The following is a 25,601-nucleotide window of genomic DNA, read 5'->3' on the forward strand; positions in this document are numbered from 1 at the left end:
TGTTTTTATATAATATATTTAATAATTCAACAATTGTATACACACACACACACACACACACACACACGCACACGCATGTATACATATATATGCATATATATATGTATATATACATATATATAAAGATTACTTTTTCTAAACGCCTGCATTATTGCAACCCGCTACACATGCATGTAGTGCAGGATGCTGGATTTTAAATCGAGAGATATCGCCATCTTATGAATGAATCTCATGTTAAAATGACAAAATTTGATCTTTCAGACGGCACATTGTGTTACTTTACATATCTACACATATTTATTTTTGTTTCCAAACGAAAATGCATGAATGTTATATTAAAATTGGGATGAAACAGTACACACAGTGTTGTAAACATTCTTATACATATAAGAATCCAGTGTGCAGTTTTTTTTAATAGAATATATTTAATAATAATAATATTTATAGATTAATATAATAATATATAATAATATATAAAATATTAATAATTCTTTCTCTCTTTTATAGTATACATAACATTTATTTCTTAATTTTGTAAATATATTTGTTTTTTTTCTTTTTTTTAGTTTATCCTAGGAAAAAAAGGGATTTTATTTATTGTTATAAGTAGTACATAATTTTTTATTCCTTTATAAACGTCAAGGAGATTATTATGCATAATAATTATGCTATATCGCATATTATTACGAGATACGTAATACGTTTTTTTCCACATATTTTTTACAAAACAAGCAAAAGTTTTTCAAGAAGCTATTTGCTTCGAGATAAATAACAATTTTTTACTTTGCGTAATTATAGTAATAATATAATAACAATTTTTTACTCAGCGTAATTTGAAGAATAGTAATGAAATATTATGACGAAGTAGCACCTTCGAACTTTTTTTTTGATATGACAAAGTTCAACCGCATATATTATAAAATGCACTCGACGTGCGATTCCGAAGAATAAACAACGTTACAAGTGTAATGAGATTTTCAAAAGGAATCTTCCTCAATAAAAAAATTGCACTGTAATTGAAAAATAGTTTCTTTGTCGAGATTGCCCAATGCGCGTATCCCCTTCTCATTTCTATTTGAACGCAGCTCTGAGTACACTTGTACCGAGTGATGCAGTTACTGATCTATCACTCGGTGGTTACATCGTTTAGATATGTATAATCTTCATCTTTGATAGTATTAATTTCGCAGATAATAACGAATGTATAAATAACATGTGTGAGTAATTACGCAGTACTTGAAAACAAAAATGCCATTATTCTTGCATATGCAACAATATTGCATATATTATCGCAATTGTAAAATTTGTATTTTTTTTGTCTTTTTATAAACTATAACATAATCATTATTATAACTCTTTTTTCTTTTAAATAATGTTTAGATGAATAAAATTAGGTGATATATTTTATGACTTAACCACCAGAATTCAATTTATATATATATATATATATGCATATATAATAAATATATATATATGCATATGTACAAGATTATTATTATTATAAAATTGTAAATGATAATATACATATATTGAATGTAAGTTCTTTAATTTCACTACAAAAGAAAGCTATATTTATCCTATAGTTATATTATTTATTTAGCTATATTTATATTTTTTTACTTAAAACAAAGATATTTTCGTTCACATAACTGTCAATTATGATATGTAAAACAGATCGACAGCTACAATGCAGAAGAAAGGCTGTGTCGAGGCCATGTCTCAGCCCTTTGTATATTTACTGGAAGCAGAATAGAGAGCGCATACTCTCCTTTCATGGTCCAAGTGTTATGGTGAGTGCAGTTGCACCGAGCGCGTGCAAGCTGAGTCACAGCCTTGTCGGAATATGACGAATCGTTGGTCGAGCAGATATTCATAAATATAGATATTTCTTCAGGTTTATTCAAGATTAAATATTATATAGTGAGACATTGATCTTTGTACTTTTATGAGAGAATAAAAAAGTGGAATTTATGTTTTTTATTTCATGAAAACATGAAGCATTCGATATATGCAAAGATTAAATAAGCCTATAATTTGTGCAAGATCTACATTAAATTTTCACAAATAGATTTTCTCATTTTGATACATTAAGTCATTTAATTATGTCATAACAAATTGGAAAACAAAAAATATAATAGAAAAATTTTAGAAACGTTTTTTTACACAATACGATTGAAAGACTTATATGTAAACGTTATATTTTCTAAAAATATCTTCAAGCAATTTTAATTATCAAGATATGATTAATAATTTATAATGATTAATAATTATAATTTATAATTAATATATAATGTCTTGGAATTATATTCAAGCTGTAGCGTCGAGACCTCCATGTTTTGAAAGCACGCTGATAGAAATTAAATCGCTTATTCTTGCCATCGGCAATGACTCGTTAGATAATCGACGATTTGCGTGATCGAGATTGGAAAAGGAGCGAAAAAGAAAAAATTACACGTGTGCATGTGCGTTTGTTAATGCGCGCGATTAACGATACGATGAGAAAATCACGACGATGCCTCTCTCTTCTCTAGGCGTTCGTAAACTTGGCATTCCTCGGGAGAGAATTGCGAATCCGCAGTGGCTCGTAATTCGAAGTCGAACGGAAAAGCCAAAGGAAGAGGAACGGCGGGAAGAGGGCATTTAAATAGAGTCAGCGAGAAGAGCGAAAGAAAAGTGATTCCGGCTGTGTACGTTTTCTTGGTATAAAGGCGTTGCTACTTTGTGCCGCAAATTGAAACCTTCGCTCTCGCGCTGCAGGTTGCTCGATTAGGAAGTAATTATGGGGATATCGCGTTCCCGAGGGAACGAGTAATTTTCTTAGCCGATTACGAACGGCCCCGAAAGCATTTGCATTCCAAATGCTTGGCTGAGCGTCTCATTGTCGTGGCAACAACAGCAGAAAATAAATGATCAATTGAGAATTAAATACCTTATTTAATCGATCTGTAAAATTATTGATATCGAATTTATTATACATTTTGTGCACTCTTTGTATTTCAGTAATATTTTATATTTATTTCTAAATTATATCAGAACGAAATATTTACAATTCATTCAAGTATTTTCTTGTCTTTCTTCCAATTATTGCCACTTATCAACAATTAGCTGTTCTGAGAAATGTAATAAAAATGGACATACAGACATACAAATAGGAGTTAATGAATGAAAGATTACTGCAGTTGTTCTTTAATTTCGGTACATTTGAGATATTACGGCTGTAGTTTGCGTTTATTGAAATAATTTCTTTGCTAATTAAATGTCAGATCATCATTGTAACTTGCAGCATTTTGTGAATCTATCATGCTAAGTATGCACACAATCTGCGGCACTTTATGCATTAAAACAAAGATCGCCAAAATGTTTCATGTTGTTAAGAAATGCTAGTTTTTAAAGAAATAAAAAATAATTAAACAATTATTTTATATCTAAATAAATGTATATTTAATTATGTAAATAATTAATGTTAATCAAGATAACTTAATATTAGAATATTATATGTATATATACACACATACATACATACATATACATACACATATATATTTATAACTGAAAAGGCATATATATTATTCTTAAAGAATTTAATTTATTTGTGAATTGATAAAATTGAATCGTGACGATGTCTTCATAAAAATATGTCTCGATTGATTTCACGCGATCTATTTATATATGTTTATATTATACATTTAGAGGAGAACTTTTGTTGATAATTTCTAATAATAGATGGCTGCACACAAACGTTTCTATTATGTAAAACTTGGTATACGAATGCATCTGTAATTTCTGTAACACCTACGCAAATGCGTTGCTCGTTTCGTGCGAGCGAATTGATTTTGTGAATTCATTTTGTAATCATGTAAAATCGTATCTCTCTATCAATATAATGAGAAATCTGCATCACATTTATTTACGCACAAAGACAAATTAACAAGTGTAACAAACGACGAGACTGCAAATCGAGGTCATTAGTCATGGATCATCAAAATAAAAATTATCTCTGCCTCATGCATATGCACTAACTGATAACGATGAAGAACATAAGCGGCGAAAGTGCATGACGAAAAAAGAATCTGTATAACTTTCGATCTTCTGTCTGTAATCGTTATCTTCGACCGTTCCTAATTTGGAAAATTATTTTCGAGAAACTTAGAAATTAATTATGCTTTTCGGAGCAATCTCTGACTAATCATGAAAGATCACATTGTTAATTACATTCTAATGCTTTTAAAATTTCAGTGTATTATCGGTATTAAAATATACAAAGAATATAATGATCTATAAATATCACAGATAATTTAACGTAATTTTTGAAAAGAAATGCGTACATTCGTTTCATAAAAAAATTTTTTTACCTGAATCTCTACAACTCGTATTTTGCGACTACTTTTAAGTTACTACATTAAAGAATGGAAGGGAGTGGAAATTTTCCAAAATATTATTCAATATTTCAACTAGATAGTTTTATATTTCGAAGATATATTTGAAGTATATAAAGTTTTTTACCAGACGTATTCTTACCAATATTTTATAGCGCAAAATTATTATCACTACTTGTTTCATACTGATGAATTGCTCCTTTGACATGTAGCAAAATTATAAACGTTGGAACATGGTCTGGCATAGTCATATTATTATCATAATAGGAATATCCGCATTGGCTATTTCGGCACGTACTATCATCTCGTCATCCATATCTCAAAAAACACCTGAAACTCTTAACACGTGTCTGAACATACTCGCAGACAGACCTTGTCAGATGACTTTATTGATTCGCTCGAAAGATGTCCTTGATCTAATATCTCTTTAAATAAAATAAATTGTCAAAATTATCTGGAATTTCTTCATCAAGTAATCTACAATTCTTGTGACAAGAAAATTAGAAAATCAAGTCACGATGCTTTCACATCTACGATGTGTATACGCTTCATTTCATTTCCATTATCTTTTCTTGTTAAGCAAACATTTGCAGCAGAAAGCGATATAAAATTGTTTGTTATTTTGCAGATAAAAGTGGTACATATCTTATATTGGATTCAATCTTGTGTAAGAAGTTTTTAAAAGTTGAGACAAAATGAGAAATCTAAATGATACGCTTTGTGAAAGTCTAGCATACATTTTTTGCTCGTTAATAACATAGATTTTATTTCATATAAAATAGTAATTGTATATTTCAAGTAGGAAATTATTTGTGAGAATTTGTTATCAAATTCATAAAACGGCAATTTCAAAATTATGTATTTTATTGTCTTTATTGACTGGTATTAATATACCGTTTATTGTCAAAAAGATTATTTTGTCCATAATTAAAGCTTATTGTTAGTGATAGAAGCAAGAGAACTTTCTTAATCATACAGTATGCAAAGTTCGTCGAGGAGAGAATCTATAATAAGATAATTATAGAATATTTCACATGTAGCTTGAAGTGATAAAATCGACATGATAATAATCAAATGTTCAATGTTCAAAAGTCCAAGAATTATTGAAGAGTGAAGTATCAAAAACAAGATAATAATAGATTAAAGAATAAGTAAGTAATTATAATAAATAAGTAGTATTTCAATAGTTCTATGTTTTTTGTTAAAATTTTTCTTAGTTCTTGGAAATATTATCAGCAGTTTTCAAATGTGTTAATTTTCAATTATTACATTGGCAAAAATAAAAAAAAAACATAAAATTTGGTGTTTTCTGCATTTTTTCTTCTCAGAGTTCTTTACACAAAGTATGTTAAAAAATAAGTTTTTCTTTTATAAAATTATATTATAGAAGCAAAGATTTTAAAGCCCCAGAGTTGAAAGGTATCGAAATTGATACAAAAATTTGTAGAATGAGCGAAAGTAGCAAAACCAGTATATACATATGTAATAAAAATTCTACATGTATTACATGAAGATACATTTCTGTTGTTGCGATCATTGTTTAACTGCCTACGATACTTTTATAAATACGTCAATGTGTGTCAATAAAGGAACCCTAATTATTATTAACGAAGTACATGTACTCCTACGTATCTTCCAACACGTATATAATAAACATCACATATATAATCGACCACAATGTGGTGGAACGACAGACTTGCGTCAGAAAGCCAAACCCAAACTTCGATCCTCATTTACTAGTACAGGTGTCCATCGAGCGGGATTTCCGCGTCCTGTGTTTCGACATTCCTCTCTCTTGAATTGAATCTTGTTATTCGTGGATACCAGCCAAAAAGTCTTTGGTACCAATCTTGGTGCGGATGTACTCGCCTCGGTGCAACTGCACTCGGTGAGTATCACCAACGAGTTCAGTGCTAGAGTATCGACCCGTGGCTCAGTTCTCTCCTTTCTCCTTCGTTCATTCCCTTCCTCCTCACTTGGCCGAGGAAATAGTCTCCCACTCCTATTTTCTATCGTCGTTCCGCTCGGCCCGCCCGCGCGCTCTTCGTCACGGTCTTCTAGAGTACTCGTGACGACCTCGTAAGGTCGACATTCGCGTAAACGTAGGTAGAAATTCCGCTCGTAAAGTACAACCTCGCTTTGTCGTGCATGCGCGTGAATCAAGGATGTATAACTAGGCAACAGCACCCTGTTACATCTTTAAAGAGCCGAGCGATTTATTCTTTATATATTACATCAAATCAACGAATCCATATAAATCTATTTTATCTATTTTCCTTTTTTTTTAATAATCCAACAACAATGTCAAATATACTATAATCCTTTCTTTCTATCATTTAAATCTGAGTAATATTTTATATTTAGCAAAGTCTAAAATATTTATCAATTATTTAAATCCAAGTAATAAATTGGTGGCAGAAAATGATTACTTTGTTTTTCACGAAGAGAATAATTATGTGAGCAAGCAATGAAAAATGATAAGTCCGCGTGTGTCATTATCCTGAATCACCATAGTTACCAGGAAGCACACAACAGGAAATGTTCTTTTACAATCACATTCTTTTTCCATAGGAATTTCGTAGAGGCAAAAAAATAATGATGTGTGCCTATATTATTTTTAATGATTAATGTATCGAAATCGGTATTAAGTATATAAAATAGTACATGAATTAGTATTTAGTACATTAATATTGGATCCATAATTAAACACGTACTCAAAATTAATCTTTGAAATACACACAAGAAGTTTAATTTCTTTAAAAGACATATAATTGAATAGATTCAATGACAGTCTATTTAATTGCTTTGATGATTAAATTAATGAAATGCGCGATGACATTTCACCGTCTGAAGTCCAATATTTATTGCGAATGTGACTAGACACAAGAACAATGACTATCCTTGATTTAACATATAGATAGCGATAAGTAAGATGCAAAAAATCTGTCGGAATGAGATAAAGAACTGCAAAAAGCATTAAGGAAAATAATAGGAGAAGATAGAAATTTTTCTCAATAATATAAAAAAATATATATTAGATATTAACAAATTACATTACATATATTAGTATAAATTAGAAGAAGCTTTTCTATAAATATGAAATATACAATTATATATACGCAAAAATTGATTTACGTTTTTTCTTTATGAAATGTGTTATAATATCTTATAAATTTATAAAATTAATTCTTCATAAAATAAAGATAAAAACAATAAGATAAGAAAAATAAAGGTAAAGATAAGAATGACAAAGATAAAGATATAAGAATATAATTGATATTAGAAATGAATAAATTTTATTGTTCTCTTGTTTTCAATCATCAGCAAACAAATAAAAGATCAGAGCAGCCAGGGCGCCGTTGCCGTTCCTGGACCTCGCCACTCTCGAGCTCGGCTCATTTCGTCGTCGGAGTGGAGGTGCATAGCTCGACAGCTGATCGTACTGGTGCGTTGTCGGGGATCTCGGCGTTCTCTCTCGCCTCGGTCGCAGTATACGTCGTGGTTCCGTTCAGTGCGTTCGGTCAGATCGGTCCGGGGATCATCTGGTGCGTGCATGCGTCCGCGATCGATCGTCCCTGGAACGGACACGGAACGACTCCGGAACGAATAAAGTTTTATAGTTGCTATAGTGGTACATCAGCAACTAGGCGCATAAAGTCGATACGAGTGGAGTAGAATGTCGTGACGTACCCTTGGTTCAGTGCGAAGAATAGTGCGATCACTTCGTGATCGTTTTGTACCTGAAACACATCTCCGTTTTGAGTTTGACAGATCGAAGGATTTGACAGGTCAAAAATGCAGAGCGTCATCGTCGTGGTATGAATTCGGACGTCGCGACCCATGTAGCTGAGCCCACTTTCGTCCGAGGGTGAGTTGTCCTTTTAAAATCAACATGCGTATGGGCGAACACGTAACACCTTTGGTGCAGTTGTTAACTCTTTGTGGCGTCATGAATATTACGAATCTATCTCGTATCTACCTATGTCTACCTATCTCATTATTCAATAATCAATTATGAAAAGGGAAGGAATTAATTAATTTTCGCGAGCATCCTTTTAATTTACTGATCAGTGCATCGTTAATTAAATTTACGCGGCGCGAAATGATATGTATACCATAACGCGCTACAAGAAATTGAATATTATCTATGTATATATAGACATTGATCACTGATAATAGTGCATTCGGTCATCGACATATCGCTCTTTCGCATTATCGATAGAAAGATGATCTTTTCCCATTCGAAAGTAATGATTCTGACATTTTTTATTTTTCTAATGTGCGAGGCTTTAACAATTTAAATGGATGAAAATATATGACTTATGACTTGTAACTTGTATAAATAATTCTCGAGACGAGTGATATCGCATGATTGTACAAACTATTTATACAAAGCTCGGTTCGAACACAATTATTCTAGATGTCTTTTATTTCTGCGATACGCGGCATTATTTGCAGCATATGGAAGAATCTTCGATAAAGGTGTAAAGATATATTCTTTTTTATTATTTTTGTAACTGCTATCATTATGCGTTTGTGGCATCTTACTTTATGACTTTTAGAGCCTTTTATTTCTGCGATACGCGGCATTATTTGCAGCATATGGAAGAATCTTCGATAAAGATGTAAAGATATTATATTCTTTTTTATTATTTTTGTGACTGCTATCATTATGCGTTTGTGGCATCTTACTTTATGACTTTTAGAGCCTATTATTAGAGGGCATTTAAACGTGACGTGATTTATTTCAATAAAGTTGAACACAAACGCTTCGAAACTTTCGGTTTCCTCCGTACATTCAAATGCCTTTCAGAAATAGAATCAAGATGCGGGTTACTTAGTAGACACCTTGACCAGGGACAACTAGATAAACGTATTATAATAAAAGCATATACATATGCGATATCACAATTTAGCGAGGAGGATTTGCACATATCAAATCGAATGATCATATTTTTATTCGGATATCATTTAATTAATTCTAAAAATTATGTGCGAATAAAAGATCGTGAATTTACTTTCTTAAATATGTTTTCGCATAATACGATAGAATGCAGATAATTATATCTCTTATTACGCCTGAATTAAAATTTTATCAATTGGAACATTACCAGCATCACGCTCACATTTCATTGTCATTGATATGAGAAAATAAGAGGCTAAGCGCGACTCATTAGGAATTTATCTAAACTTTATTTTAGCAGCGCATTAAAGGAAAAAAATCTCTTTCTCGTATACAAATATCTCGGTGTGCTTTCGTACCTTATCGGACTTGCAAAATTGATTCTGTTCTGAGTAGAGCGTTTAATTAACAAGAGCTTGACCGAGGCTATCTTGCCTTCGACCTGATCGAGAGGTTTAGCTGTTCAAACAAAGAAGATCCGCCTAGCGACCGGAGAGCGATTCTAGGACATTTGGGACAATAAAGCGGACTGTGTGCGAGATTTCATCTCGCTCTTCTTACGCCTAACTGCTGACACAGCGATTGCAACGACAATGAAATATTGTCCGTTGCATCTCGCGTGAGCAATATGCAATTGTAATCATGTATCATAAACACACGGGTGAAATGATTTTCCTGGCACGTGCGGGTTCTGCAAAAACAGCACGCGCTGTTTCTGATGGCGCATAGCTGCAAATTGATCCCTTCGATTTTCGAGATACTGAGTGGGCGAAAGGCGCCCGGTGCATCAATGGGTTTCTGTGTACATACATAAGAGATGTGCCCTGAATTATAATACACGGTGTTGAATTAATCTTCTTTAAAATCTTCAGATACCGATCCTTTTTTCATCCTTGATTTGATAAAAAAGTAATTATGTTTTTTTATCATTATTATTATACATTTTTAATTATTTTTCCTCTTTTATATGTTATATAAGGAAATTATCTTTTCTTTATCTTTTTTTTTGTTCGACTGGCAAATATTACTCATAAATTTATATGCGATATAGATAATTCCTTTTTATCAAGAAAAGCAAAATTCAAGTTTGCAATATTAAAGTTACCTTCTTTTACAAGAAGTAATTAAAAACGACCACACTGGCAAATTTTATTAAAGTGAATCACGACGTTTCGACCATGGTTTTGGTCCTTTTCGAGTGAACTACAACAAATTATTTCCAATATTACACAAAAAAATAAATTACATTGATTTTGAAATAAAAAATGAGCGGCAAGTTATACTATAATACATACAATAATTTAGTTAACTATTCTATCGTGAGAAATAAGGAAATCACTTCGTCAAGATTGTCATGTCAACCGTCTCCACAGACAGAGAAAGATTAGACAACCTTTATTAGTCTATCATAAATATTGTTTAAATTTTCAGTGTCCTTTTGTAAGTTGATCGTGTTGTCAAACTTTTTTATAAGAGTTCAAGTTTATATTTCCTTCAAGAGTTTAACGTTATCTTCTTTTAGCAAGAAAGAAAAATGTCGAAAATATAATAATCAATAATAAGATTAGGTCTGTCGACTTTCTGAAAAGAAATCAGATCATATTAAAAAATCATATGTTTATAAGACATTTTAATAAGTAATAGTAATAGTAATACTTTCATTTTAAATTTCACCTTAATTTCTTCATCATAAATTTCTTCGTTTGCAAGTTATTTTTATTTTTCGATTAGAGTTAATATATCTTAATTACATAATTTGACATCTATTACGATATATATATATATATCACATTAAGCGAATTTATAAAAATTAAAAAGACGACAGTCTTCTCTCAATAAAATGTTACATTTTTCTCTTCATCTAAAAGAGACGATTATCCAACGTTTGCTTGCGCTCGTTCAGTGCATCTGTACCCGGAAAATTTGTAATTCCATATCTTTTTTGCTGATTCACATAAAGAACATGGTGAGTGAATCTATAGCTATTTTTGTTCGAATACAGCAGAATCGTGCAATGTGATAACATTTTTATAACGTTTATTAATTCCATAAGATTTACATTAACAACGGGAAAACATTATTTTCATATTTTATGTATTTTACTAGTGTTTAAATTTATACGCTCATAAAAACTCATAATAATTCTAAATTATACATTAGTCTGATATATCTCATATTTGTAAATGTAATTAATTTGATATGCAATATATAACATTTCATTCTCTCTAATTAATTATAAAATTTATTTATTTATTTATTTATTCGAAAAATCAGTAAATCATTTAATTTTGCGTTCCTTGTATTAAATATTCGAATAAACATTTTATAATTTCTTAGATTAGAACATTGTATACAAACTAAATAAAAATTAAATAAAAATGAAGAATTTACTATATTCAGAGTTGAAAAAATTTTACTTTAAATAATAAATTAATTAACGAATAAAATTAGAAGATTTATTTGTATATAATAAATAATTTTCTTATTGAGAACTATATTTATATTCGTTAATATTAAATAAATTTTTATTGTCTTATTCGTATTAAAATTTATAATACGAATAACATTTCATTCTTTATTTGTTAAAATAAAATAGAACATTAATTTTAAAGATCCTTTGTTACTCCGATTTTAAACAGATTAATTCCTGATAAAATCGTAACGACTTTTAATATTCACATACATTATATATACAATATACATAAACAACACTTGTCTTTATAAGAGTTATTGTATATATAATGTGTACAATAACCGTTATAAGGACAAGTATGTTGTTTATGTTCTTTCTTTTTATGAGATAAATATTGAGATTGACATTGCGGGGAAACTCGTTCTATGAGTAAGTCTTTTCCTATTATTGTACTTACATTAGTTTAACGTAGATGTTGAGTGAAGAAAGATCATTCTTATTCTGTAAATTCGGGGATTTGTCGAGTATGTACATATTTATCATGAATAATTCTGATTATGAAAGTAATACGCATTCTGAAAATACAGATATGTTTTCTGTTGTATAGTGAATAATATTTCTGAAGCTGAATTAAAATGAAGATCAGAGCAATCTATCTCAATCGACTCAAACATTAATACTATACTATTAAATAGAATCAGTTTTAGAATATTATTAAATAGAATTTTTTCCAAATCAACGTTTATTTTCATTTGCAATAATATAGATAAACAAAGGCTTAAAGTAAACGGAGAAAATATCACTCTTTCAATAAAAACACGACACAATTCTTGAACCGCAAAACACTCTGACAATTCTCTGAACCATTATTTTAACTATTATTTTAAGGCACAAAATACCTTAATGGAATTCTAAGTATTTGTACATTGTCTAAATACTCTCAACAAAATATAGTGTTTAGACTTATTCGTTTAGCTTGATGAAACATTATTTTAACGTATATAAATGTTTATTTTTCTTCAGCACGACTGGATGATGGCTGATTTGAAGAATCTTACCCTGAGTAGTGGCGGAGCATCCAGGTACAGCGGCGATGAGCAGGTGCAATTTATTCCAGGTGGAAGTAATCAGGTGACAATCAGATCACCTCCTCCTTCCTTACATCTGGAAAATCTCAACAATGCAGTCCACGGGTAAGAATAAAATTTGTTATAATTCTTTATTTATGCGCTATCCGAAATTCAAAAATATAAGATAAATATCAACTAATTAAAGAAAAAAACAAAATTTTTATTATTAGAATAAAAATAATTGTAGCAACAATACATATAAAATATAATAAATAAAAAAAGCAATACATGGATATAGTCAACTTTTATACTTTTACATTTTTTTTATAAATTAGTCTGTTTGAATTATAGATTGATAAATAATGAATGACAATGTATTAAAACCTTTGCGCGAAACACATGCTAAATAAAAGGCGAAGGTAAAATATCACGCATACTTATATAAAACTTTTTTTACAGTTATATGAGAAAGATAGTCATAGAAATTTAATAATAAGATTTAATAATAAGATTATGCTAAGATTTATACAAGTATTGGTTTAATAAAAAATAAAATCGACGAAAATAAAAATAGTAAATAAAGATGATATTTATTTTATTTTACTTGTATTTATAAACAATTTTATATAGCTATATAATTCAATTAAGATTATTAAATAAATACATAACTCAAAACCTTTGCTAATCATATTTCATAAATAGGTAATAAATAAAATATATAAAGATAGATAAAGCAAAATTGATGTTGCTACAAAAGAATTTCTATAATTTGTATAAAGTTTCTCTATGATATTACGATAGAGATTATGGTAGAGATAGAGTATAATACACTTAGAAAGTAAGCTTTAAACTCACTTCGAACTCTGCAGATGGCCTTCGATTCCTTAAAAAAAAAGAGAATCTAGCTTCTTTGTCCGTTCTCCAGTTTTCAAATACAAATTGCTATTTATTGATTAGCATTCCATGACATGCGCTTGTATTATGAATTGCATTATGATTGCCTTGCAATTTCCTAGGGTAATATACGAATATGTAAATTGATATTGATCGTTCATTTGCGTCCATGATCAACTGTAATATTTATTTAAGAATATAGAACAATTGTATAGTTAATACCAAAGAGCTCATTTATAATATTAAATTTTTATTATTTAAAAAAATTGTAGGTAAATATCATATTTATATGACATATACAGATTCACATTTATTCACATTATTATTCACATTTATAAGACATTTATAAGGCATATTTCAAAAGATGTGTTTGTTAGTGAATTTAAATATATAAAATGTTTATTGCTAATAAATTAATTATTAATTTTTCTGCCATTTAATTATTTTAAGAACAGAAATAGTAAATCGCAAATTTGGCAAAAGTTAAAGTAGCATAAAATTAATTTAGAGCTTGCCATCTTGAACAGACTTTTGCATTAATATATTATATTTATAAATCTCTTAAAATATATAAATTATTGTTAAAATATAGATTCAGTCAAATATAAATTAGAATTTTTGACTGTATAATATGCGAATGACCATGTAAATAAAAGGGGGAATGAGAGGAAAAGGAGGAGAAAAAATATATGACTTTCCTATCACGATCATAGAATACTTATAAACATGCAAAAACTTCCTTTAAATACTAAAATCTAAAAGGAATCTTTCAAGGTTTTAGATTCGATCGTACCTTTCTCAAGGTTTGCCCTTACTTTAACTTAATCTATTGCTGCTAAAAATAAATTCAATTTGTATATTAAACAGTACAGAGTTATATTACAAAATGACGAAACTTATGTCAACGAGTAATTTATGTTTAAGTTACAAGTCTCTAAAAAAATTATTATTGGAGGAATTAATGATATTTAAGTAAAAAAATTGCTGAAAAAAATAATTTTTATCTTCATCTGCAAGAATAATCAGATAAAAATTATTACGTAAAAATTATTATAAAGATGATTAATTTTATCAATTCATCGATTAATTTCATCAATCATTTAAATCGCCTGAATCTGTAAATGAAAGAGATAACTATAGGACATTCAAGAATATTCAATATTGAGAGACTATACTGCTTGGAATGACAATCGATACTAATTGTCTCAGGGTCTGATGTAGACGATCACGGTCAAGGTTTTTGACCTCCTCGTGGAAACTTCGATTCTCAAACTTGAAAATACCAAGACTAAGGAATATGCGCGATATTAGACTAATACTCTGGCACTAAATGTGTACAGTTAAAGTTTATCATGATATGAATTGAGATTTCTCGAGAAACATCAAAGAAGTATCGCAACACATGGTCGATCGCTTTACCTTCTACAATCTATGAGTCAGTGCTAAGTCCAGCCATAACAGACTAGACAAAGACGTCTCTTTTGTGACGTTTTTGAATCATTCAAGCGAATGAAGAGATTGTGCTGCTGCGTGCACGCTTTCACCATATTGTTATATATAACAAGCTCTACACACACACACATATATATATATATATATATATGTATATATATATATATATATATATATATATATATTATTGAGATAACTACGTATAATTTAACACAAGATACTTTGCGTTTATAATCGTGTGTGATAAAATAGAAAAGTTGATGCTTTATTCAGTATTTTAAATTTTTAGGAGGCTATACTATATTACTATACATGAAAAATTGATAGAAAGGGAAAGAGAGCTACAGTATAAAACTTCGTAGAGGACAAAGTGTTATAAAACTTAGCAATTACGAATAGATACAAAGAAACGTTTAAAATCAATTGAAAATCTGTACACAATATTTCTGTTCTAGAATATTGTATTATTGTATATCAGAAAGGTATTAGCATTTTTGTAAAATTCTATTCGACTGCATGCATTATATTAGAAGTTAGCAATATAAAGACACGTGTATCAAAATATTCTATTGTAGCGTAATATTTTGTATTTATACAAGATAATATAAATCCAAATTAATTTAAAAAATTATCAATATCATTCCGTTTTCTAACACTATTTAATTTTAATAATAATAATAATAATAATTTTTTAAACTTCAAAATAAAATGTTTAAAAGTAGTATAATGTTGGCAATAATGTCTTGTAAAAAATTCTATAATTTTTATTTAATTACCAAATCTTTTAAATCATACCTTTAATTATCCAGACAGAAAATAAATGCTTTCCATTGACGCTATTGAGTATAAATTGTTCGGTGATTTGCAAAAAATATATTCACACTTTTGTTGCATTTTTCATTTACATTTACCTTTATTTATCACTTTTATCGCGTTTTTCGAAAATTTTTCTTGCAAATATGTAGCTCAGTAATAGGCGGATGTTAGCAATAAAAATAATCATAGGTATGATGAAAAAACCAATAATAAGAAAACGTGGACAAATTCTTGCGATGAACATAGCGTCATGATTTTTGTAAAACAGTTAAACGACGACCGCCAATTTAATGCAACGATAAAATCATCAACAGCTCACAAAAATATTTATATCCTCTTAACAGTAGCATTTTTCACACTTAGCTATAGTAATTGCGTGCAAGTGTTATTACGCAAAATTGTAGAAACTAATCTCGTTTACGATTTTATTTCCTTATAATATTAGAAAATAATAAACTTTTACGCGGCCAGAATCACAACAGAAAATCTACATCTACGACGGGAAACAGCAAGTGCATACGCAAAATTATGATTAGCAGCGAGATATTGCTTCTTATATATGTAGTATTATTTTTATCAATATATTTAGTCGACGAGTCAGAAAATATATCACAAAAATTTAAGATAGTATAATATAGGCAATTATCATATTTATATATGATTATTTATATTAAATTTAAAGTTATATATAAGTTAAATATTTAATGTCTTATACAATTTCGCATCTATATTCAATGTTTAATAATATTTCCAAAAAACAATCCATCTCATTAACATCACGGATTAATTAATGGGATTGGTACCATCTGTTCTGTGCAAAATAAATCTACATTAAAATGTTAAAATAAATGAGCGATTAATATGCATCGCTTCTTCAACATTATTCTGTTTTCAAATTAATTACAACTTTGCGGAATATTTCTAAAAAATACATTCAAAATCTCGTTAATTTTGAATAAATCGATATGCATTCTTAACTTTGTCGCTTAAACATACGTTACACGTACACCTGCATATAGCGTGGCGAGGGTTTAATTTTAATGTATACGAGCTGCGCTTTCCAAAGCAGGCGGTAAAGTAATGTAACGTACAAAGATCATACATGTTTCAATACGTCCTATTTTTGCGAAAATACGTAGAAACAGTTTAGCGAATTTTTCTCTACGATTTATGAAGCAAGCAAAACTTATGTATATTAGCAAGTTAAACTTACACATATTATCGTTTGACAACAAATACAGATCTATTCGATTAACGCAACTCTTAATTAAATTAATGATTGGGCGAAATGTTACAGTGGCTCGCAGAATAATCTCCACTGCAGTTGCAACGGCACCACGTCGAACGGAGCTGCATCTGCGGTGTGTACCGGTGGTGTTCTGGCCAGGAAAGTGCCGAACCATAGCGGCGCCAGTCCCGGGCAGGGCAATAAAAGGCCGGCGGTATCGTTGACGCATCTCCCGAAGAGACCTCCGGTCGACGTGGAGTTCAAGAACCTGGCCTATAGCGTGTCCGAAGGCAGAAAGAGGGGTGAGTTTCCGAAAGAAAGATAATTGCATATTTAAATCCAGGAGAAAGTCAATTTCTGTTCTCACGGCATAACGCACATTATTGAGTCATCATTAAGGTAGCATACAAGAAAGAAATGAAAAATAAGTAGAAGAGCATAACGAGAGCAGAACGATTCCACTTTTTGATTTTAAGAAAGCAACTTATATCTCAAAATAATATATCGGTATGACGTATGTACATACTTTTGCTTTTGCGTTACTTCGGGGCAACAGAATTTCGCTGAATAATTTGAGATAACAATGTAATCGAATTTAAAATGGGGGAATCGAATATGCGAAAAGCTGTTCAGTAGGCTTTTCGTCTATCAACATGTGTGAATGACCTGACCGAAAAAATCGATAGAAATGCACGGACAGGTTTCCGTTTCGGCGCAGATGCATCGTCCATGGTGCAAGTGTACTAACGATAAAGAGGTCAGCCAGAAGTTTTATTTGTCTGAGGAATATATATATAATCCTTGAATATATTTTCTATACAATGAAAATATTGCAGTTTTGGCAAGATTTTCTTAACGAAAATTTTGGCACTGAAAATTGAATAAGAAGATGCCAAAATTGAAAAAGACTTATAATAGACAGTTTCTATTATAGAACATCGCGTTCCATTTCTACTTGCGTAAAATGTATATGTGCTGATAATATCTTTCTTTTCATGAAATTCAATAATAATACATTCGATATATATTTATTTATAATGCATACAAAATAATGATATGCTTGGAAAGATTTAATTTGTAAATTTTTTTATATTTAAGAAAAAATATGAAAATCTCTAGCAATATTTACGTTGCAAATTTTTGATTGTAGAAAAATATCTATATTTCAATTTTTCTTTATTATTTCTCAATTTTGTTGCAGGATATAAAACTATACTGAAATGCGTAAACGGAAAATTCAGATCTGGAGAATTAACAGCCATTATGGGGCCGTCTGGCGCTGGAAAGAGTACGCTTATGAATGTTTTAGCAGGTTACAAGTAAGTAGGATAGAAAATTAACAATAAATTATGTTAAGTGATAAAATTGTGTATTATCCAAATTGCACATATGTTATTTTCTTGAAATTTTTGACAAGAAAATTTTTATCGTTTTCGATAATGTTCTTAGAACGTCTCATTTGAATGGCTCAGTACTGATAAACGGAAAGGACAGGAATCTCAGAAGATTTCGTAAAATGTCGTGCTATATTATGCAGGACGATCGACTTTTGCCTCATCTTACCGTTTATGAGGCAATGACTATATCAGCGAATCTGAAATTAGGAAAAGATATTAGCGCGACTTCTAAGAAAGTAGTGGTATGATGAGTGGAAATTTTTCTTTTATCGCCTTTTAAAAAATATAAGCTGCAGTACAAAATTCGATTTCTGAAATTTATATATTTGAATGCAGATTGAGGAGATTATCGAGACACTTGGCCTACGCGAAGCCAGCAATACACAAACTCAGAGTCTCAGCGGAGGACAGAGGAAGAGATTGTCGATAGCGCTGGAGCTTGTCAACAATCCCCCGGTTATGTTTTTCGATGAGCCAACTTCCGGCTTAGATAGCTCTTCTTGTTTCCAATGTCTCAGTTTGCTCAAATCTTTAAGTAGAGGAGGTAATGTTTTTACAAAATTATTTTTTATCAATGTCTCGCGTTTATAATATAACATCATTATATGCATGTTGGAATCCTTTATAGGAAGAACGATTATATGCACGATCCATCAACCAAGTGCGCGACTGTTCGAGATGTTCGATCATCTGTACCTGCTTGCCGAAGGCCAATGTATATATCAGGGCAATGTCGGTGGCCTAGTGCCCTTTTTGTCATCGATGGGTCTCGATTGTCCAAGTTATCATAATCCAGCGGATTACGGCAAGTATTCGATGGAATTTTCATTATTCTAATTAATTTAAGTTTTAATTGTTTCTATACCTATGTATGTAAAAATCTTTAAACTATAATTTTGTATATTCATTGTGCATTCATATTAATTCTATAAGAATAAAATTAATCTCAACATTTTCAAATCAAATATATGTACAAAATATATTTATTGCTAAAATTTTAAAATTGTTTTATAAGATTGTCGTGGTTGTTGTCAAAATTGTATCGCAATGATATGACTAGCTAACGAAATTTCCTCGGTTTAGTGATGGAAGTCGCTTGCGGGGAGCACGGCGAGTGCGTTCACAAGCTCGTGATGGCTGTGAACAATGGCAAATGCAATAATTATCAGCTTCATCAAACGGCCATCTCCGCGGCGCAGACGGTTTCAAACGATATCGCCAAGGAGTCACCACAAGAGACAAAAACAGAAGGTGCTGCATTGATACCGAACGGTGTGGCAAAGCCGCCAGCTGGCACGACGATAATAAATATGCCGGTTTCTTGCACAACGTCATTGCTAGACAGTGCGGAAAGCATAGAGCAAAAGGTTGGCTTTCCGACGAATGGTTGGGTGCAATTTTGGATACTGCTTAAAAGAACTTTTCTGTCGCAAATGCGAGACATGGTAAATACGATATATATTATTCGGAATGTTTCCTCTTTCATTACTTTTTTATGAGGAAATAACACACTATGTGATTGAATATAATTAATCTTAAAAATTGTATTCTTCATTAAACAATCACATAGTGCAATTTTTTATCGTAAAAGAAGTATATATAATATCCTCTTTTTAGATACTTATTATTATTGTATATATTTATACTTAAGATATTTTATTTTCATTCTGTATTACTTTCACTCTGTCCTTTAGACGCTAACAAGGGTAAGATTGATTTCGCATATAATCGTCGGTTTTTTGATCGGGGCGATTTATTACGACATCGGCAACGAGGCCTCTGAAGTTATGAGTAATGCTGGATGCGTTTTCTTTACGGTGATGTTTTTAATGTTCACTGCGATGATGCCTACTATATTAACATGTGAGTAATTTGTCGTTATGTAATCGCCGTGAGAGAGATAACCATGAGGTTCGTTATATTTTTTTTCAACTTTGTTATATAGTTCCGATGGAAATGTCTGTATTTGTACGAGAACACTTAAATTACTGGTACTCGGTGAAAGCCTTTTACTTCGCGAGAACATTGGCGGACTTGCCGTTCCAAGTGAGTACAATTTGCCACACTCCATGTTCAATTAAGGTCAAACGCATCGCGACTCATGCACAATATATTAAATTGTTGCAGATGGTATACTCTATAGCCTATGTGATGATTGTGTACTTCATCACGTCGCAACCATTGGAAACGGAACGTTTTCTTATGTATTTAAATATATGTATACTGACATCGTTAGTCGCACAATCTACCGGTCTGCTAATAGGAGCGGCAATGAGCGTGGAGGTAAAAGTCAATAAAATACACATATAAAGGAAATTTTATTATCAGAAAACATAAACAAGACTAACTTCTTCTGTTTTTTCTCATTTTTATCATAATTTTTGTACTAATATCCGTATTGTCGCTTGTAGACTGGGGTATTTATCGGACCCGTGATGTCGGTTCCGATCGTCCTATTTTCCGGCTTCTTCATCAATTTTAACGCCGTTCCGAAATATTTGAAATTCCTCTCGTACGTGAGTTATGTGAGGTACGGTTTCGAGGGTGCCATGATCTCCGTGTACGGTTACAATCGAGCGAAGCTCAAGTGTTCCGAGTACTACTGCCACTTTAAGAGTCCGACAAAGTTCCTCGAACAGATGTCTATGGAGAATGCGGTCTATTGGGTGGACGTTGTTGCTTTGGTCGGCTTCCTGCTCGGTCTCAGAGTGGTCGTTTACTTCGTGCTGAGACTCAAGCTGCGATCCCTTCGTTAAATTTTCTGATTAGTAAGTCCAGGACAGACAATAATCACGACGTTACAATCGTCGTTGCACCGGGACTGTGACCTGGATATCATCAACGAAGATTACATTTTTTAACCGTGTAAAATGAATGACAAAAGAGACGATTGCGCACAAAGGACAGTTCGATCTTAGAATCGACAAGAATTGCTGCATTAATAAGTGGCGAAGATCATCGCATGAAAAGAAGATATTGATGAAGAGAATATACACGCTTCGAATAGAAAGATATGAGGGAACAAAGGTAAATTATCTTTGATTAAATTAATCGTTTGACATGTAAACTTTGATATGTAATTTAAGTCGTTAGATATCGCAAGATACTTAAGTTTATGTTTACTTTTATTAAAGCATAATATTTTTTATTGATTCCATTCATAAGATATGTAATATTAGTGCTTCGAAGAATGTTTAATTATTATTAATGTAATGATTGTAATGATTAGGGTTTCCAAATGTTACCAAACCGAATCTGATCTCTGCCATTGGCAAAAGAAAACATTTATCATATTTTGTTTCTCCAAATAGAAAATAGTTACCGCGACCAAACTCAAATCCGATTAAATACGGATCACAAGTTTAGCTCGTCTATATATGTAGATAGACGTTTAAATAAATAGTACAGACAGGAATTAGATTATGTTCAATCTCGTAAACAACGGTAGATCGATCTGCGTCGCCAAACACATCGGTTTTCCGGTATTAAATTAAGATCGCAAACGTGTTTATAGCCAATGACACATTAAATAAACTCGCCAGGAGCCTTAGGCCCGTTCAAGACTCGTGTCCCTCCAACGAGAGCGTTTAAACGCGAACACAACAAAATAGAGAGTTCTATAGATAAGTAGAATAAAAGAATCGTTAAAACGAGTCTTTTATGATATTCCTATGTTAAATTATACATAGTTTGCTATATTTATTTCGACCGGTAATCTCGAAGGCAAATAAGTAAATTGTGTATTTATGATTGTAATAATGTCCTTGGACAAATGAATAGCAGAAAATTGTGAAAATCGAAAGCACTTGTTCGCGAATAACGTTTTCATATTAACGGTAGAAAACGCTTATTCGTTATTCGTCTTACATAATCATACACTCGATCTTTCTTCATATCGTAATTTCATCAAGAGTTTACCTAATAAATTATACGATAATTATAAAGAAATAAGGAAATAAGGAAAAAGAACGAAAAATGTTTATTGTAAAAAGCTCACACTTGACCAATCACTAGCTGCCTGAGCGTTGCTTCTAAGTGCGAGTGTTAAATATTGTTACACTTACTATATAGTATATATGGCTATTGGGAGGATATTGTGTATGTATAGTTGCATAAAACAGAAAAAAAGATAGGTAGCGTTCTGTGCATTAATGAATATGTAATTAACTCGTATATATGTTTTATAATATTGTATGATTCTTTTTCACGGCCTATATGTACAATTACATTCTGCAGATTCATTTATATGAAAGAACAGCGATTAAAATTATATCGTATACTTTCAATTTAATTTACATATGATTAAGATTCGCTGAAAATATTACTAATACTAATTAATATCACTAACATCACTAAGAAATTATAAACTTACAAGAAGCAAAGCAATTTATGCATTGGTTTTGTAGACAATATAAATGTATTTTTATTTCTAAGGGAGTTAAGCATATTTTGAGAGTTAAAGCACATTTTAGTTATAATATTTCTCTTATACATATACTAGCGAGATAAATGTAAATAATGAAAATATGTTCTACTTTTTATCTGCATTAAGTAGTAATAATGACAGAAGGATAAGAGAGAGGCAATAGAATCTATCACGAAAATTATTTCTTCTCATAGAACTTATAATTTTTTATATTACAGTTTATTTATCAATCTCTCTCAATGTTTTTTTATAATTTTATGTGATATTCGTTGACAATGAATATGTTTTTTAACCAAATGATAATTACATGTTGTCACGTATAAATTATAAAAAAATCAGTATTTATACTTTGATATTATTTTTATTTTATTCTATCATTTAAATACATTATTATGATAGATTATTTTTATAAACCAACTTATACATTAGTATCATAAAAATACTTAAAATTAGTTAAATTCTTAAGATATATTGATTCTTTGATATTTTATCGATAATAATTTTTTATCAATCACGATATGATCAATGTATTACTCTAATTATACAATGTTTCTTTTATGCCATATAACAGGTGAATTTACAATTTTAGATAATATTTTGTAATAATTATTAAGTTTCTCTCTCTCTTTTCTTTAAGATCTCTACATAATTGCAATATAATTTAATAGTTATTATTATATTATTATGTTTGATCCAAATCAGTAAAATCTTGTTAAATATACATATTTTTCTGGAAGTATCCTCTCTAGATTTTTAAATATAGTTATCATAAAATATATTTTAGCGTTAAAATGTAAGATCGAAAATCTTTTTTACTTGAGGGAACTTGTGCGCATGTTTCTCATATCATATAATTCCAATAATGAAAAATACATCGTTTGAAAAAAATATGTATATTAATTCATGACAGTAAATAAATTTCTATATTTTTTAAATTTCTATATTTCTTAATATTTCTTATTTAATGATTATTTATTGTTTTATTATACTTGTACTTATATTGTGCATTTAAAAAGCAATAGCGTATAATTATTATTCAGAGAGAGGATAATTTCTAAACGTAATTTCCGTATGTTTCCTAATTGTTTACTAAATAGACAAGTCAATGAGTTATACATATATTTTACCAAGAATGTATTTTTTAGTTAACTTTTTGTCATTATATAAAATATTAGAGTAATTTGTATGTAACATTGAACCAAACGAAAAAGAGAAAGCAGATTAGACCGATTTTATGAGACCTATAAAAAATTTTTGTCTACCATGACTGAAAATTCATATCGAGACGGAGATAAATAAGTGTATAATCTCAATAGTAATTTTATATGCGTGATGACATTGTTGACTTTTTATTGTTAATGCGCTCAAATCATAATATGTTATTTTCAAAAATTATTCCAAAAAAAGTACACCTTTAATCTTTACACACACACACACACACACACACACACCCACATACTCATATAGTAATAATATTTATAAATTTCTTTTGTCGCGCTCATTGAAGATCTGTGAATGAATAGTATTCTGACGTATCGATGATTTTCTTTAGTCTCAATTATTTGTCAAAGTCCAAGTTTCATGCAATGCTGCGCAAAAAATCGAAAGACTATCGGGCGAGGAAGATTAGAATAATCATCGAATCGATTATTCGAATCGTATCGCGAATACGTGCGCATTGTGTTCAAGCTTCGTTCGAACGTTGTCGACTAACTTTTTATTATAGCGATGTCGCTCGTTATGAAGCAAAATATGAGAGTATGTGTGCGCAGCATAAAAAAATCCATTCATAATTTGTCTCTTTTAGGATTATACATATTATTTCCATGTACACCCACACATACATATATACACGTATATGTCAATGTATAATGTATAAAGTCAGACCACACACATCGCATACCAAATGTCGCAATCTTTTTCAAGTATTGTAATTTTATATGACAGAAAGAATGTAAAAGAATGTATGACTGAACGTGTGAATGTGCAAAGAGATTAGGCCTGTAGAGGAAATCTTCTTTTTGAGACGACGAAAATTATATGAAGATGTTTCGCGTGATAAAGAGAAAACATCGCCGACCCTTGATGAACTGACGCTAATGTACTTCATATCTTGCGATTTTAGCAAGAGACATCACGTTTATACTAAAGCACAAATGAATAAACAATTGTATCAATGGATGGAATTATTTTCTTTGTCTAAGCTATCGAGATATTTAATAGTAGATATTGGTGTTAAACATTTTTATTAAAGAAAACTTGACTTCGATTTGATCGTGTCTAAACACAAATTTTCTGATTATTATATAACACTTTACATAATAGTATTTAAATTAATATGAAATATATTTATAATATATTAATATGAAATATATTTATAATATAATTTATTGAATTTTGAATCGATGTATCGAAGTACAACTCAGTGATATATCACATAACTGCACGATGAATGTACGAGTATAGGTCAGTCTTATTTTAAGCAGCTTTGACACGTAGCGATGACTAGCCTACCAACCTTGAATAAATTTCAATAATTTTAAATAATTTCGATATATAATTTTATTCTTATTTTTTAAGTAGAAATAAAAATTTCTCATTTTAAATACGGATTAAAAGAGATTCT

The 25,601-nt window shown here is 30.3% G+C and overlaps 1 protein-coding gene across 1 annotated transcript; it reads left to right on the forward strand.

The window, feature by feature from the left end:
- The first annotated feature begins 7,785 nt into the window (after positions 1-7,785).
- On the forward strand, positions 7,786-23,290 carry LOC105248840 (ATP-binding cassette sub-family G member 4). The gene is made up of 12 exons (XM_011253856.3): positions 7,786-8,244; positions 12,716-12,885; positions 17,222-17,454; positions 18,354-18,471; positions 18,602-18,791; positions 18,886-19,093; positions 19,178-19,354; positions 19,633-19,994; positions 20,244-20,412; positions 20,495-20,595; positions 20,677-20,832; positions 20,961-23,290. The coding sequence occupies exons 2-12, from the start codon at positions 12,725-12,727 to the stop codon at positions 21,303-21,305; spliced, it is 2,220 nt and encodes a 739-aa protein (XP_011252158.1). The 5' UTR covers positions 7,786-8,244; positions 12,716-12,724; the 3' UTR covers positions 21,306-23,290.
- The last annotated feature ends 2,311 nt before the right edge of the window (positions 23,291-25,601 follow it).

This window comes from Camponotus floridanus, unplaced genomic scaffold, assembly GCF_003227725.1.
Source record: "Camponotus floridanus strain SB8 unplaced genomic scaffold, Cflo_v7.5 scaffold33, whole genome shotgun sequence".
Taxonomy (NCBI): domain Eukaryota; kingdom Metazoa; phylum Arthropoda; class Insecta; order Hymenoptera; family Formicidae; genus Camponotus; species Camponotus floridanus.

Excerpts from the sequence above, each read along its gene's own strand:
- LOC105248840 (XM_011253856.3), top strand. The coding sequence starts at position 12,725 with ATGATGGCTGATTTGAAGAATCTTACCCTGAGTAGTGGCGGAGCATCC. Across the intron at positions 18,792-18,885 it reads CGACTTCTAAGAAAGTAGTG|ATTGAGGAGATTATCGAGAC; the intron begins GTATGATGAGTG and ends ATTTGAATGCAG. Across the intron at positions 20,596-20,676 it reads TGGCGGACTTGCCGTTCCAA|ATGGTATACTCTATAGCCTA; the intron begins GTGAGTACAATT and ends AAATTGTTGCAG.